At 49.2% G+C, this 13,506-nt stretch overlaps 1 protein-coding gene and 1 pseudogene across 2 annotated transcripts in view; both read left to right on the top strand.

Moving 5' to 3' along the window:
* Positions 1-7,683: 7,683 nt before the first annotated feature.
* GGA2 (golgi associated, gamma adaptin ear containing, ARF binding protein 2) overlaps positions 7,684-13,506 on the top strand; it is a 33,662-nt gene continuing 27,839 nt past the window's right edge. For both annotated transcript variants that reach the window (XM_029220578.1, XM_029220577.1), the window contains exon 1: positions 7,684-7,789. In XM_029220578.1, coding sequence (XP_029076411.1) covers positions 7,684-7,789 — 106 coding nt within the window. The remainder of the gene's footprint in view (positions 7,790-13,506) is intronic.
* On the top strand, positions 8,090-12,242 carry LOC114894156 (annotated as a pseudogene).

Below are 13,506 nucleotides of genomic sequence, written 5' to 3'. Positions count from 1 at the left end.
GCTCCTGAATTTCAGACAAACAGTTATGAGATAATAAATATTTATTGTTTAAAGCCACTTAGCTCTGGGATAATTTGTTACCCAGTAAGAAATTGCTAATACACTGTCCTTTTCCAGGGGAATAGGGAAAGGGGATTAAAGAATTTGCTGAGTTTCACAGAGACCTAATCCTTGCTTGAAAAGTACATCAGATAAAGTTCTTTGATGGCAAGCAATGGAAACCAGCTCTGCCTAACTTAGGTTTATTGGAGACTTTAAGTTTATGGGAGTTTAAATTTGTGAGAAAGTCATAGACTCTATGGGAAAGCCAAAGAACCAGGTCTTGGAAAAGACAGGAACCAGGGAAGCTCTGAGCATGCAGGCAGCAGGAGCTCATGGCCAGTCTTGTCTGTGTTCTTCAGTGGGAACACATGAACTCTTAACTATTTTTTGTTATGGTTTCTCTGTATTTTTTCGCCTTCAGTTTTGGATGATTCAGCTAAAGATTCAGATTCTAAGAAGAGAGTGGTTGGGCTAACTGAGGTCATGTGACCATTCCTCAGCCAGGAATATATCCAATGGAGGAAAAGTTCCCAAGGAGAAGTAGGGTGGTTTTTCCAGAAGAAGGGGCAATGGCAGAAACAACAGGTGTTCCGCCAAAGGGGACACAGAATAATAATGCTTGCAATTTATTTTGCGTTCACATGAGCCTCAACCACTTCTGGGTTTCAAATTATGCTGGTAGGGGACTTCCCTGGTGGTTCAGTGGCTAAGACTCCATGCTCCCAATGCATGGGGCCTGGGTTCGACCTCAGGTCGGGGAACTAGATACTGCATGCATGCCGCAACTGGGAGTCTGCATGCTGCAACTAAGACCCGGTACAACCAAAATAAATAAATAAATATTTTTAAAAAATTATGCTGGTAAACACTTTAGTTCATCATCTCTTTAAATCTTCACAACCCCATGAGACAGACATTATTATTATGGTTGTTTCTGTGTTTTAGATAGGGAGACTGAGGCTCAGAAAAGTTGATCAACTCTTCTGAGGTTTTAGTATGAGGCTTACGACAACCCAGAGTCCAACCTCAACTCTTGTCACTCTGAGTGACATTAGAGCCTTCAATTCTAAGACATCAAGTATGCTTACAAGAAACTCTAGCTCTTGGTTAGGGAATCTGACTGTTTTAACAAAATGAGTGATCAAATTGCTGAGTCGATAAAGTTGTGGCCACTTCCTCGGTTGGAGGGAGTTGTCTGAGAAGCAGCATGTATCCTCTGCTCTGGGGTTTTGCTCAGGATCAGAAGGAATGTGTAAAAGGACTTCACAGAGTTTAAATAACCTCAAGTCCATCCCCCAGTGTTTTTTCAGAGTATAGTGAAGTGAAGGCCATAGAGGCCAACTGTCTAGACTCAAAAACTGGTTCTGCCACTTAATGTGTGACTTCTGTAGCTCAGTTTCCTCATTTGTTAAAATGGGGATAACAGTTGTATCTGTCTCAGCAAATTGTAAGAATCAAAATAGATGACATATGTAAAGTTCTTAAAACAGTGCCTGGCACTCAACAAATGTTATCAATTACAATCATCCTCTTCACCAGTATTTTCATCCTTAGAGATGCTGATCTTGGTTGCAACACATAGAAACACACTCAGACTAACTTAAACCATGAAAGTAATTTACTGGAAGATTTAGGACCCACAGATCCCAAGGGCAGGACTTCCAGCTGGACCTTACAAGAGACTAGAATCTGTACCCAAAAACCTATTAGGACCCAACACACTCACCTTTATCCCTCTGAAACTGCAGTTTCTAACCTTCGTCTCTGTCTGGGTGTCTGCTACTCTCATCTCTCTTCTGCAGGCTGGCTTTCTCTTATCTCTGCAGCTGTTGAACAACTGCCCCAGCCCTAAAGCTGAATCATCTCCCCTCTACTACACTGCCAGTTCAATAACTAGTATTCCATGTCCAAAATCCCAGGAGAGAATCTGATTGGCCTAGCTTGGGTCAGCTTTCTACCCCTGGTCCAATCAACTGTGGCCAGTGGGACAGAGTCATGTAGGCAGTCATGGCTGCAGGAGACCACTCTAGTGATGGAGAGGGCCGTTCCTCCCCCTGAGCATATTCTCTTTCCATGGAGTTTAGAGTATACCCTTGCCAGAAAATTACTATTTTTCTGTAGGCAACTTTGGAATCTCATTCATATTGCCTTTATCCTAGCTTATTTTTTTCCTCATAATGCTTATTACTATATGAAATTACATAGTGTATTTGTACATGTTTATTGTCTGTCTTACTCTAAAGAAGATAAGATTGAGACAGGCAATAAGTTTTTCTTATTCTTGGTTGTAACCATAGCACCTGACACATTGTCTGACACATAGTAGGGAGTCAGGTAAAGCTCTCATGATGAAAAAAATGTTTGAGGCCTTCATCAGTCAGATCAGTTTCTTCAGAAGTGGCAATTATCAGCTGATCTAACTCTACCAGGTTCCAACAGTTTCCCAGTTTCACTTTCATTGACTCTGGGGAATCACGTCTCTTTTGCAAGATTTGCAGTTGTAGTTAGCTATCTGATCTATTGCCTGTAAATTGCACCAAATCCAGCTATCTGTGAGAGATTGACCTTTGACAAAGACTTTGAAGACTGAGATAGATGGAATACTTCAATATAGAGGGGTGTTTAGTGGGACCTAAATTAGAAATTGTCTAATTGATTAAATATGTTTGTCTTATGATGAAATTCCCTACCTTCCCAGGGACCAGGATAATAAATACTTAGAAAATGAGGACTTCCTGGGTGAGGGCAGAACCTGGAGAGGGTAGTTCATGCGTTCATGTTCATAGATGTCAGAGGACTTTACAGATGAAGTGACCTTTGAACTGGGTTCTGAGGGATGAGTAGGAGTTTCCAGATCAATGGGGGTTGGAAGGTATTCCAAACAAAAGGATGAAAAAGAATTTTCACCAAGTTGGGTGGAGCCAAGGGTAGGAGTTGAGGGAGTGGGAGAAGTAGCTGAGAAACCAGGCAGAGGGAAATCCAAACAGCCCTTCTTTGCCAGGTTAAGGGTATCAAGGTGCCGTCTGATGCAAATAGCAAAACATCCAGATTGAAACCAGCTTGAAAAGGAAGATTTAGTATCCCGCAAAGCAGGAAGTTCGGGGGTATGGCAGGCTCCGGGGTTGGTTAATTAAGCGTTCAGTGACCTCAGTGAGGACATAGGGTCTTTCCATCTCTTTGTTCTGTTGGCCCCAGCATTGGCAACAGCCTTGGGTTGGTTCTCTCTGCTCACAATTGTCTGCCTAAAGTGCTCGGGCCTCTCTGCACTTCATGTTGTCAGAGACAGCGTGGCTTTCTGTGTCTCTCTCCCCGAAAGCAACGAAACTTTTCTCCAGCACCCTCCCCTTTGTGACTTCCCCATTCTTCATTCAACCTGTCCCTTAGGGGAAGTGGGCGGGGGAGTCCCCATAGATCAGTCAGACCCAGAGCTGGGGGCGGGGCCAGCTCTTCTCTGGGTTCCTGGACAAAGTGGTGGGGGTCCATTAGCGAAGACATGAGTTGGGTCTTCATGAAGTGGAAGGTGAGGAGCCACTGAAATGCTTTAAGTAGGGAAGTGACAAGATCAGATTTGTGTTTTTTTAAAGATCATTCCGGCAGCTTTGATGAAGAGAGATTTGAGCAGGGCTGGCCCAGGAGCGGGGAGCCCTGGTAGGAAAATGAGACATGAAAGAGGGAAACACGATAAAGCCATGTTTCATCCTCACAGCCTGACCGCCCCCCCCCCAACCCCATCTACCTTGCCTGCTTCACTTCACTCATTCCTGCCACACGTGCCCCCTTCTCTTGTCTCCCGCCACGTAAGCCTTCCTTTGTGCTGCTATTCTGTCTGGAATACTCTTGTCCATATGCTCTTTTTTTTTTTTTTTTTTTTTTTTGCGGTACGCGGGCCTCTCACTGTTGTGGCCTCTCCCGTTGCGGAGCACAGGCTCCAGACGTGCAGACCCAGCGGCCATGGCTCACGGGCCCAGCCGCTCCGCGGCATGTGGGATCCTCCCAGACCGGGGCACGAACCCGCGTCCCCTGCATCGGCAGGCGGACTCTTGACCACTGCGCCACCAGGGAGGCCCTGTCCATATGCTCTTCTGCCCTTTTGCCTGGTCAGCTCTCTCTCAGTCTTCAGATCTTTTTAATTAATTAATTTATTTATTTTTTGGCTGCATTGGGTCTTCATTGCTGTGCGGGCTTTCTCTACTTGTGGCGAACAGGGGCTACTCTTCGTTGCAGTACACAGGCTTCTCATTGCAGTGGCTGGCTTCTCTTGTTGTGGAGCACGGGCTCTAGGCGCGTGGGCTTCAGTAATTGTGGCACATGGGCTCAGTAGATGTGGCTCGTGGGCTCTAGAGCTCAGGCTCAGTAGTTGTGGCACACGGGCTTAGTTGATCTGTGGCATGTGGGATCTTCCCGGACCAGGGCTCGAACCCGTGTCCCCTGCATCGGCAGGCGGACTCTCAACCACTGTGCCACCATGGAAGCCCCAGGATATGCATTTTTTAAAATATAGAAGGCTGTAGAAGCTTGGCTTGGTACTCATTAAACTCATTATCACGCCCTGGGTATCTCCAACTTAGCCTTCATATCTGGGCAAAATGTTGGGGTCCCAGCCCAGGCCCGAGTGCCCTCCCCTCTGCCCCCTACCATCCCTCCCCCAACCCTGATTGCAGTAGGACAGCCTAGCCAAGGAGGGGGCAGCCTTCTCTATCTAGAAATCTCCTCTTGTCTTGATTTCGGAGAGGCAGTAGTGAGTGGTGGCATGAAGCGAGATCTTAACTCCCTGCCCAGGAATTGAACCTGGGTAGCCTGGATAAAAACCAGGAATCCCAGCCACCACACCCCCTGGCTCTTGTCCCCAGTGAAAAATGCATTTCTCACAGAGGCAAGAGCTGTAAAAACAAGAACAAAGTTTATTATTAGAGACATAGCACAAATGGGAGGGCACACAGAGAAACAGTTTGTTAAGACAGAAGCAAGGCAGAGATGCCCCCAGAGAGAAAGGGTGTGGGCGTCCTCCCAAATGAGGAGGCATGCAGTAAAGAGGCGGTTAGGTCATTTATATAGAGCAGTTCTTCCAGGTCTTTGTTTACCTTTGGCCAACTACCTGGTTTCTTTTTCCACACCTGATGCCCTAGGACCCTCCCCAACGTATGTGTGCAACTTTTTTCCAAGATGGATTCCAGCCCAGGGGCCTATGGGACGGCCTTAGCATCACATATTATGGGGTGGTACCCCTCCTTTTGACCCCCAAGGAGCTTTTATGCGCATGTGCAGTGTTTCCCTTGCCCCAAGGATGGGAAATGTATGACCTCTTGATCTTTTAACAGGGTTTAGTCCCACTCTGTCCCTGCCATAAAAATGTCCAATGTCTGACAGATGTAGAGAACAAACGTATGGACACCAAGGGGGGAAAGTGGCGGGGAGGGGAGGTGGTGGTGGTGTGATGAATTGGGAGATTGGGATTGACATATCTACACTAATATGTATTAAATGGATAACTAATAAGAACCTGCTGTATAAAAAAACAAAATTCAGGGCTTCCCTGGTGGCGCAGTGGTTGAGAGTCCACCTGCCGATGCAGGGGACACGGGTTCGTGCCCCGGTCCGGGAAGATCCCACATGCCGCAGAGTGGCTGGGCCCGTGAGCCATGACCCCTGAGCCTGCACGTCCGGAGCCTGTGCTCCGCAATGGGAGAGGCCACAGCAGTGAGAAGCCCACGTACTGAAAAAAAATAAATAAATAAAAAATAAAATAAAATTCAAAAAAAAGTCCAATGTCTGGTTATTTACCCAATTTCTGTTGCTGGTTTTTGTTGTTGTTTCTTTGTGTGTGTCTTCCTGGAACAGAATCATTTGCATGTCTATAGACAAGAATAATTTTCCATTGCTTTCAGTTATTTACAGTTTACAGAGAGGTAAAATAATTCCCAAGGAACCAAAATCAGATAACACAGAAGGGCTGCTGTAAACAATGCTTAGTTTTCACTGATTTCATACAAAATTTCCGAAACATGAATAATGTTACAGACTGAATGTGTCCCCTTAAAATTCAGATTCACACGCTGAAGCGCTTATCTCCATGTGATGGTATTTGAGGTAGGGCTGTGGCAGGTAATTAGGTTTAGATGTGGTGCTGAGGGTGGGGCCCTCAGGATGGGATTAGTCCCCCGATAAGAGGAAGATATCAGAGCACTCTCTCTCTCCACCCTGTGAACACAGCAAGAAAGCTCTCTGCAAACCTGGAAGCAGGTTGTCACCAGGAACCCATCAGCAGCACCTTGATCTTGGACTTCCCAGCCTCCAGTGAGAAATAAACGTCTGTTGTTTAGGCCAACCAGTCTGTGGTATTTTTTGTAGCAGCCCAAGTTTACTAAGACAGGTAACAACTGTAAAAGAACCTGGCACACAGGGAGGAGTTCAGTCGGATAACTTCCAAATAGAAGGCAGCAATCTGTCAGATGGAGATGTGTGTCTGGACTTACTTTGGAGCTGAAATAGCACAGCAAATGTACATTTAAACTTAGACCGTGTGTTTATTTGGGGTAGGGATGGGACCTAAAATCCTGTAGCTACCTCTTACTGCTTCCACTGTTCATCTGGCCATTCAACAAATATGTATTGGCACTGGTGTGCCAGGCACTACCCTAGGTATTGGGGACATAAAAGTGTACAGAATTCCTGCTTATATTAGTGGGGTGAAGCAGGTAATTGAGTATAGAGAATGTGTGCTTCCAAAGAAAATTACACATTGTCTAGAGAGCACACCTTTCCAGTTCCTATCCTTCCTTTCACTGCCTCAGAGATTCTTACACTCTTAGCTGTAGATAACAGAGCAACGCAAATAATTCTTGCCTGTAAACCGGCAAATTGGGGAATTCTCTGGCGGTCCAGTGGTTAGGACTCCGTGCTTCCCTGGTCGGGGAACTAAGATCCCGCAAGCCCCATGGCGTGGCCAAAATAGTAATAATAATCATAAATAAAAATTTAAAAATGCAAATTAATTCTGAGCTAGTTTTGTGTCCACCTGCACATCTGTTCCAACATTCGTTTATTCTGTATAAACTTGCCCTTTTTCTGACTTCCCTTTTGAACGGATTATGACATCCGCTTGGTTCTCTCGTTTAATTAGAGTTAAAATATTTAACACGCGTTCATTTCACAATGCATGAGAACCATGACTTTTTTTTGGGGGGGGGGAATTACCCTTTGACACAGTAAATATCTAGTACGCTCATGGTGTAATGTGTTACGGAGAAAATAAAGCAAAGTATGGAAGGAGGTGATGGTCCATAAAGACCGTCCGGAATAAAAATGCTAGAAGAATTCGTTACCTGAGACTCAAATTTAACGGGGCGTCCTCTAGTTCATCTGGCAGGCCTTGCGAGGTCGGCTTGACCAACTTTGACCTGGCTGCGGGTCTGGAAGACCAGTCCGCGCGCCCGACCCGCGCGTGGAGGAGGGCTGTTGGGGAGGCGGCAACCCCGGCCCGGGGCCTGCGCGGAGGCGGGGCCTGGTGTGTGGGCGAGGCGCCACAGGCCCCGTCCCATCACGTGCCGACCCTCGCCTGCCGCGTCGGCAGCCCAGGAACACTCCAGACGCCGGCGGCTGAAGGGCAGGGGCGGCCGCGGCCTCGGCTGCGGGGCTGGGCCTATGGCGGCGACGGCGACGGCGGTGGCGGCGGGGGCCGGGGCCGCGGCGGGGGCCGAGTCGGCCGAGGGGCCCCCGGGGCCGGCGGCGGCGCTGGAGCTGTGGCTCAGTGAGTAGCCAGGGCCGCCCCTCGGCGCGGGCCCAGCGCCCCACGTGAGGCCTGGCTTCCCGCCTCCCTGGGCCTTTCTTCTGAGGCCGGCGGCCGGACAGGTGGCCGCGGGGAGGCCGGCGCCCGGGGAGGCGGGCTGGGCCCGGCGCGGGTGGGAGGATCGCCGCGGTGAGGCCCCGAGAGGAGTCCCAGGAATCCGCCAGGGCTGCGGACCCGAGGCTGGGCGCTCTGCTCCCCCTCCTCCTCCCAACCTCCCCCAGTCGCGGTGCATAAACACTGTTAACAGCATAATGGCTAAGGTTTATTGAGCTTTGCTTTTATGCCAAGCACTGTGCTGAAAAGCATTTCGGCCACTGTTAATAATCCTCATTACGACCCCAAGAGACAGCTTCTGTTTTTAACCTCGTTTTACAGATGGGGACCTTTCGACTTCCTCAGTTGTGCAACATACCCATCCTCTGGGAAGGAGCTGTCTCTGGCTGCCGACTTTAATGTCAAAACAAGCCCTTTACACCTTTTGTGCATGTTGGTTGTGGCCGGGTTTCTTACGTGTATTGTCTCCAGGAAGACTCAGGGCAGTCGTAAGAGTCGTTTTTGTTCCTACGTTACCGGTGGGGACTCGAAATTCCAAGAGAATAAAGCATATGCACCTTGTATTGGGCTCTGCTGGGTGCTGGGAGTACTGAGATGCGTAACACAGGGTCCTTGCTCACAAAGACATTTTTAAGTGGGTCGTACAAGCCGACAATAACAGCACTTTGTTACATTAACTGAAGATTGGGAGGGAGCCGGGTTTAAAGTGCGGTGGTGGGAGTTGGGTTTGTTTACCTGGGGATTGTCTCAGGGGACATAGCATTGAGTGGACAATGGAGGCGACAGCGTTTCAGAATGTGCAAAAGCTGGGGGAACAGGAGGGTGTGGAGCATTCTGGGAAGAAGGAGGTCATTACTGCAGGAGTGCAAAGCTAAAGAGGCTGCACTGCTAATTGGGGTGAGATCTTCAAGGGTCTTGTATGTTGCAGAAGGGAGTTCAGTTTATCCCTGATGCAGTAGGGGAGAGGATGTTGGCGTTTTCAGCCTGGGACTCTGATCAAGTACACTTGTTAAAAGCATCACCTGCAGCCGTGAGAAGAGACGAATTGGTTAGGGATTGGGGAGTTCAGGCAGAGAGAGATGAAAAGCTCTTCTGGTAGTGTGTCGGGGGTGAAATAGGACAAAGGTATTGGGATGGAGAGTAGAAATAATTAGCTAGTACAATCAGCAGGCTTGATGCATTAGAATAGAGGCAAGAGACCAGGAGGCATTTAGGATGGATCCCAGGTTTCAGACTCAGGTAACTGGTTGGTTACAGATGTCTCACTTGTTGACTTGTGGAGTTTGAGGTGCTTGTGGCACAAAGAGAACCTCTCTGGGCAGTTGGTTGCCTCCAGAGAGGGTAAAAGAGCTGGAGGTCAACTTGGGACCTTCAGTTCATTGGCAGTGAGCTTGTCCAGGGAGGCTGTGCCCGTTAGGAAGAGTAGAGGTTTGCAGATGGAGTGTGGAGAATCTCAACATGGAAGAAGCAGGTGGGAAAAGCAGCCTGGAGACAGAAGGCGGAGGCTACAGGCTGGGCGTGGAGGGGGAAGCTTGGGCGTTGGGGAGCTGCAGGTGGATGCAGTTGGTAGGTGGTTTTGCTGCTGAGAGAAAGAGGAGGAGGAGGAAGGAGGAGGGGGAACTTCGAATTTGGTTACTGAAATACCTTAGTGCTAAATGGTGGGGACAGAAGGTGGTTGACTAGGAGGCAGTGGAGTTGCAAAATCAAGTGGGCCGAGTTAGAGGCCAGCTAGCGGCCGACACAGGTGGGGGAGAAAAAGGGAACCGTGGCTGCTCAAGGAGGGGGTCCTGAAGCTCCAGCTGTTTTAGGCCAGCCAGTGTGGTCCCAGAGTTGTGAGATCTTCCAGTTGTTCAGGTAGGGCTAGAACCTGTACCAATAGCACACACCCACTCCCCAGTCTCGACAACCAAAAATGCCTCCAGACGTTACCAGATGTGCCCTGGCAGAGAGGGCAGACTCACCTCTCCCCTCCCCGCCTGAGATCCTCTGAGTTTGGGCTCTGGAGTGTGGAGTGGACTTCAGAAATGTATCTTGTAGTCTTCGTGGTTGTGCGACTTGCACCTCCCCGCCCCCGCCCCTCCATAGGGCAGAGAAAGTGAACTGTGTAAACCAGACTTCTGGGGGGCTGGGGCGCAGTGGAGGTGGTATGTGGGAGGACAAGGGGTAGAAGGGCTGGTGGTGGGGCAAGGACAGGAGTGTCGTTGAAGGAAAGCACCGTGAGTCTGGACTGGATGGAGAAGGAAGTCACTCTGGGGGGGTCTGGGGACTGCCGAGCTCAGCTCACTGGCAGGTCTTACCTCAGCAGGCAAGGCAGCTGTGCCTCTAAGATCGGAATGTAATACCATGTCCGTCTGGGGGCTTAAGAGGAGTTAGTACATGTGAAGCGCTCAGGATACTGCCTGGCACACAGTGTTGGCTATTATTTTCATTAGTCTTCTTAGTTGGGAGTGGCAGAGACTAACTCCTGTTGTGTTACCAAAAAAGAAAAGAAAAACGTCAGACCTAGGAAGCTGTTTCAGCAGAAGTTCATGCTTTAAAAATACAAGTAGCAGGTGTGCTAGCTTTCTGTGTGCTTTGGTGCCCAAGCTACTGAGGGTCTAGGTCCAGGCAGCTGAAGAGTGTGGTTAGCAAGATGAGCAAAGATGCGTAGATGAGAGCAGCCATTAACCAAAAGTTGATAGAAACTGGAGAAAGAGAACGCCTCAAAGAGTTGCTGAGAGCCAAAGTAATTGAATGTGGCTGGAAGGATCAGTTGAAGGCACACTGTAAAGAGGTAATTAAAGAAAAAGGACTAGGGCTTCCCTGGTGGCGCAGTGGTTGAGAGTCCGCCTGCCGATGCAGGGGACACGGGTTCGTGCCCCGGTCTGGGAGGATCCCACATGCCACGGAGCGGCTGGGCCCGTGAGCGGGGGAGGCCACAACGGTGAGAGGCCTGCGTACTGAAAAAAGAAAAAAAAGAAAAAGGACTAGAACATGTTACTGTTGATGACTTGGTAGCTGAAGTCACACTGAAAGGCAGAGCCCTGGTACCTGACGGTGTAAAGAAGGAGCTCCTACAAAGAATAAGAACATTCCTTGCTCAGCATGCCAGCCTTTAAGATTGAATTAGATTGTGTTGTTTTGTGGTTTTATTTCTGAAAGTAAAACTTGCCATAAATTAGGAATCGATTTCCCAAAATAAAATCCTTTTCTGTATGATGGTATACAGTTTTCAGTAATGATGTATACAATTGTATTGATTTTTTCCCCCTGAATGTATTATTTTAATAAACGTCTCAAGAATGAAAAAAAAAAACAAAAGTAGCAGCTTCTGGGCATTTTGCAGCTTTTCCTACCCCACTTAGTTTATTTTGGGCATTGTTCCACATGACTGCATTTAGAGCTGCCTCGTTCTTGTTAATGAAACGCCTCGTGTGCCCCATTCCATGGGGTGCTATGCTCTGTTTAACCAATTCCTTGTTAGTGGACACTTCGGGTTGCTGGGAGTCTTGTGCTATTAACAGCAGCCCTGGGGCCTCCTGGTCTCTAGCTCTGGTAGTGCTGCCAAGGAGGCAGTAGCTTAAGTAAAGGAAGGCAGGCTGCTCAGTAAAATCTCTCTCTTCTTCCACTCGGACCTACTCCCAGGTGAAAAGTCCTGTCTCCTAGCCTCACTTTCATGCCTCCTTTGGGGATGGGAGTGGCTCTATTTATACTCTCCCAGCTTCTCAAGGGTTGTCGTGGAGCCCAAGCGTAGGTCGTTCCTGTGGCGGGTCTTGCTTGGGCTTTCAGCGTGTGCTTAACTGAATGATTGCTGGATATAGGGGTCGATGTGTACCCCATGTAGGATTCCCCCATGCAGTGAGCACTGCTACGGGGCTGCGTTCTAAGTGTTCTCAAAGTGAGTGCTCCCCACAGCCTCAGGGCTCCCTTTACTAGCACAGGCTGCTCTAGCGCCAGGGTCATGACCCTGGTGGTTGGGTGGGTGGCAGCTGATGTGAGATGATTTGACTTTTGAATGAGTCACTGTTCGATGAACCATTTCAGGGAATTCCCTGATGGTCCCGGGGTTGGGACTCAGTGCTTTCATTGCCGTGGCCAGGGTTCGATCCCTGGTTGGGGAACTAAGATCCCACAAACCCACAGCATGGCCAAAAAAAGATGAATCATTTCATTCACAGGTGGAGGGCTCAGCTGTTTTCTTTCCTCCTTCTTCTTCTCTTTTTTTTTCAATCTTTCTTTTTAAAAAAATTTTTTTTGGTGGGTGAGTGCACCGTGCTGAACTGCATGGCATGCAGGATCTTCCCTGCGGTGGAAGTGCAGAGTCTTAACCACTGGACCACCAGGGAAGTCCCCCTCAGCTGTTTTCTTAATACCTCTCACCCTGTAGCACAGCGGTCCCCAACCTTTTTGGCACCAGGGACTGGTTTCGTGGAAGACGGTTTTTCCACGGACGGGGGGGGGGGGGGGGGGAAAGGGGGGGCGGGGGATGGGTGGATGCTTCAGGAGGTAATGCCAGCGACGGGGGAGCGGCAGATGAGGCTTTGCTCTCTAGCCCGCTGCTCACCTCCTGCTGTGTGGCCCAGTTCCTTACAGACTGAGACCCAGTAAGGTCCACCCGGAGGTTGGGGACCCCTGCTGTAGCAGACTTGAAATGCATACAGACATTGCTTTTATTAAGCAAATATATGGCAGTAGTCCTATATTTGTCCTGCCCGAGTGCCAGCTAAATAAACCACCTTGGTGCCCAGGATAGCCATTCTTTTTAATGATAAAGGCATTTGTGATGAGATAAATGCTTTTATTTTATTTTATTTATTTATGGCTGCATTGGGTCTTCGTTGCAGCATGTGGGCTTTCTCAGTTGCAGCAAACGGGGTCTACTCTTCGTTGCGGTGTGCAGCCTTCTCATTGCGGTGGCTTCTCTTGTTGCAGCGCACGGGCTCTAGGGTGTGCGGGCTTCAGTAGTTGTGGCGCATGGGCTTAGTTGCCTCGCGGCATGTGGGATCTTCCTGGACCAGGGCTCGAGCCTGTGTCTACTGCATTGGCAGGCGGATTCTTAACCACTGCACCACCAGGGAAGCCAGTGATAGCCATTCTTGATGGGGCGGTGATAGTCAGGTGAAGCAAAGTAGGGTGTTTTGTTTTTTTTTGCGGTACACGGGCCTCTCACTGTTGTGGCCTCTCCCGTTGTGGAGCACAGGCTCCGGATGCGCAGGCTCAGCGGCCATGGCTCACAGGCCTAGCCGCTCCGTGGCATGTGGGATCTTCCCAGACCGGGGCACGAACCCGTGTCCCCTGCATCGGCAGGCGGACTCTCAACCACTGCGCCACCAGGGAAGCCCAGGGTTTTGTTTTTTTAAAAAATTAATTAATTAATTTTATTTGATTGCGCTGGGTCTTAGCTGCAGCTCGCGGGCTCCTTAGTTGCATCACGCGGGGTCTTCATTGTAGCATGCGGGAACTTTGTTGCAGCATGCGGACTTCTTAGCTGCGGCATACATGTGGGATCTAGTTCCCTGACCAGGGATGGAACCTGGGCCCCCTGCATTGGGAGCGTGGAGTCTTAATCACTGTGCCACCAGGGAAGTCCCAGAGTAGAGGTTTTTTGAGTTTTTACCTGGCCAGGTCCTGTCTGGCCCCTAGCC

The sequence above is a fragment of the Monodon monoceros genome, unplaced genomic scaffold (genome assembly GCF_005190385.1).
Source record: "Monodon monoceros isolate NGI ecotype Baffin Bay Population unplaced genomic scaffold, NGI_Narwhal_1 Super_Scaffold_13, whole genome shotgun sequence".
NCBI classification, from domain to species: domain Eukaryota; kingdom Metazoa; phylum Chordata; class Mammalia; order Artiodactyla; family Monodontidae; genus Monodon; species Monodon monoceros.
This window is presented reverse-complemented; position numbering and strand designations above follow the sequence as displayed.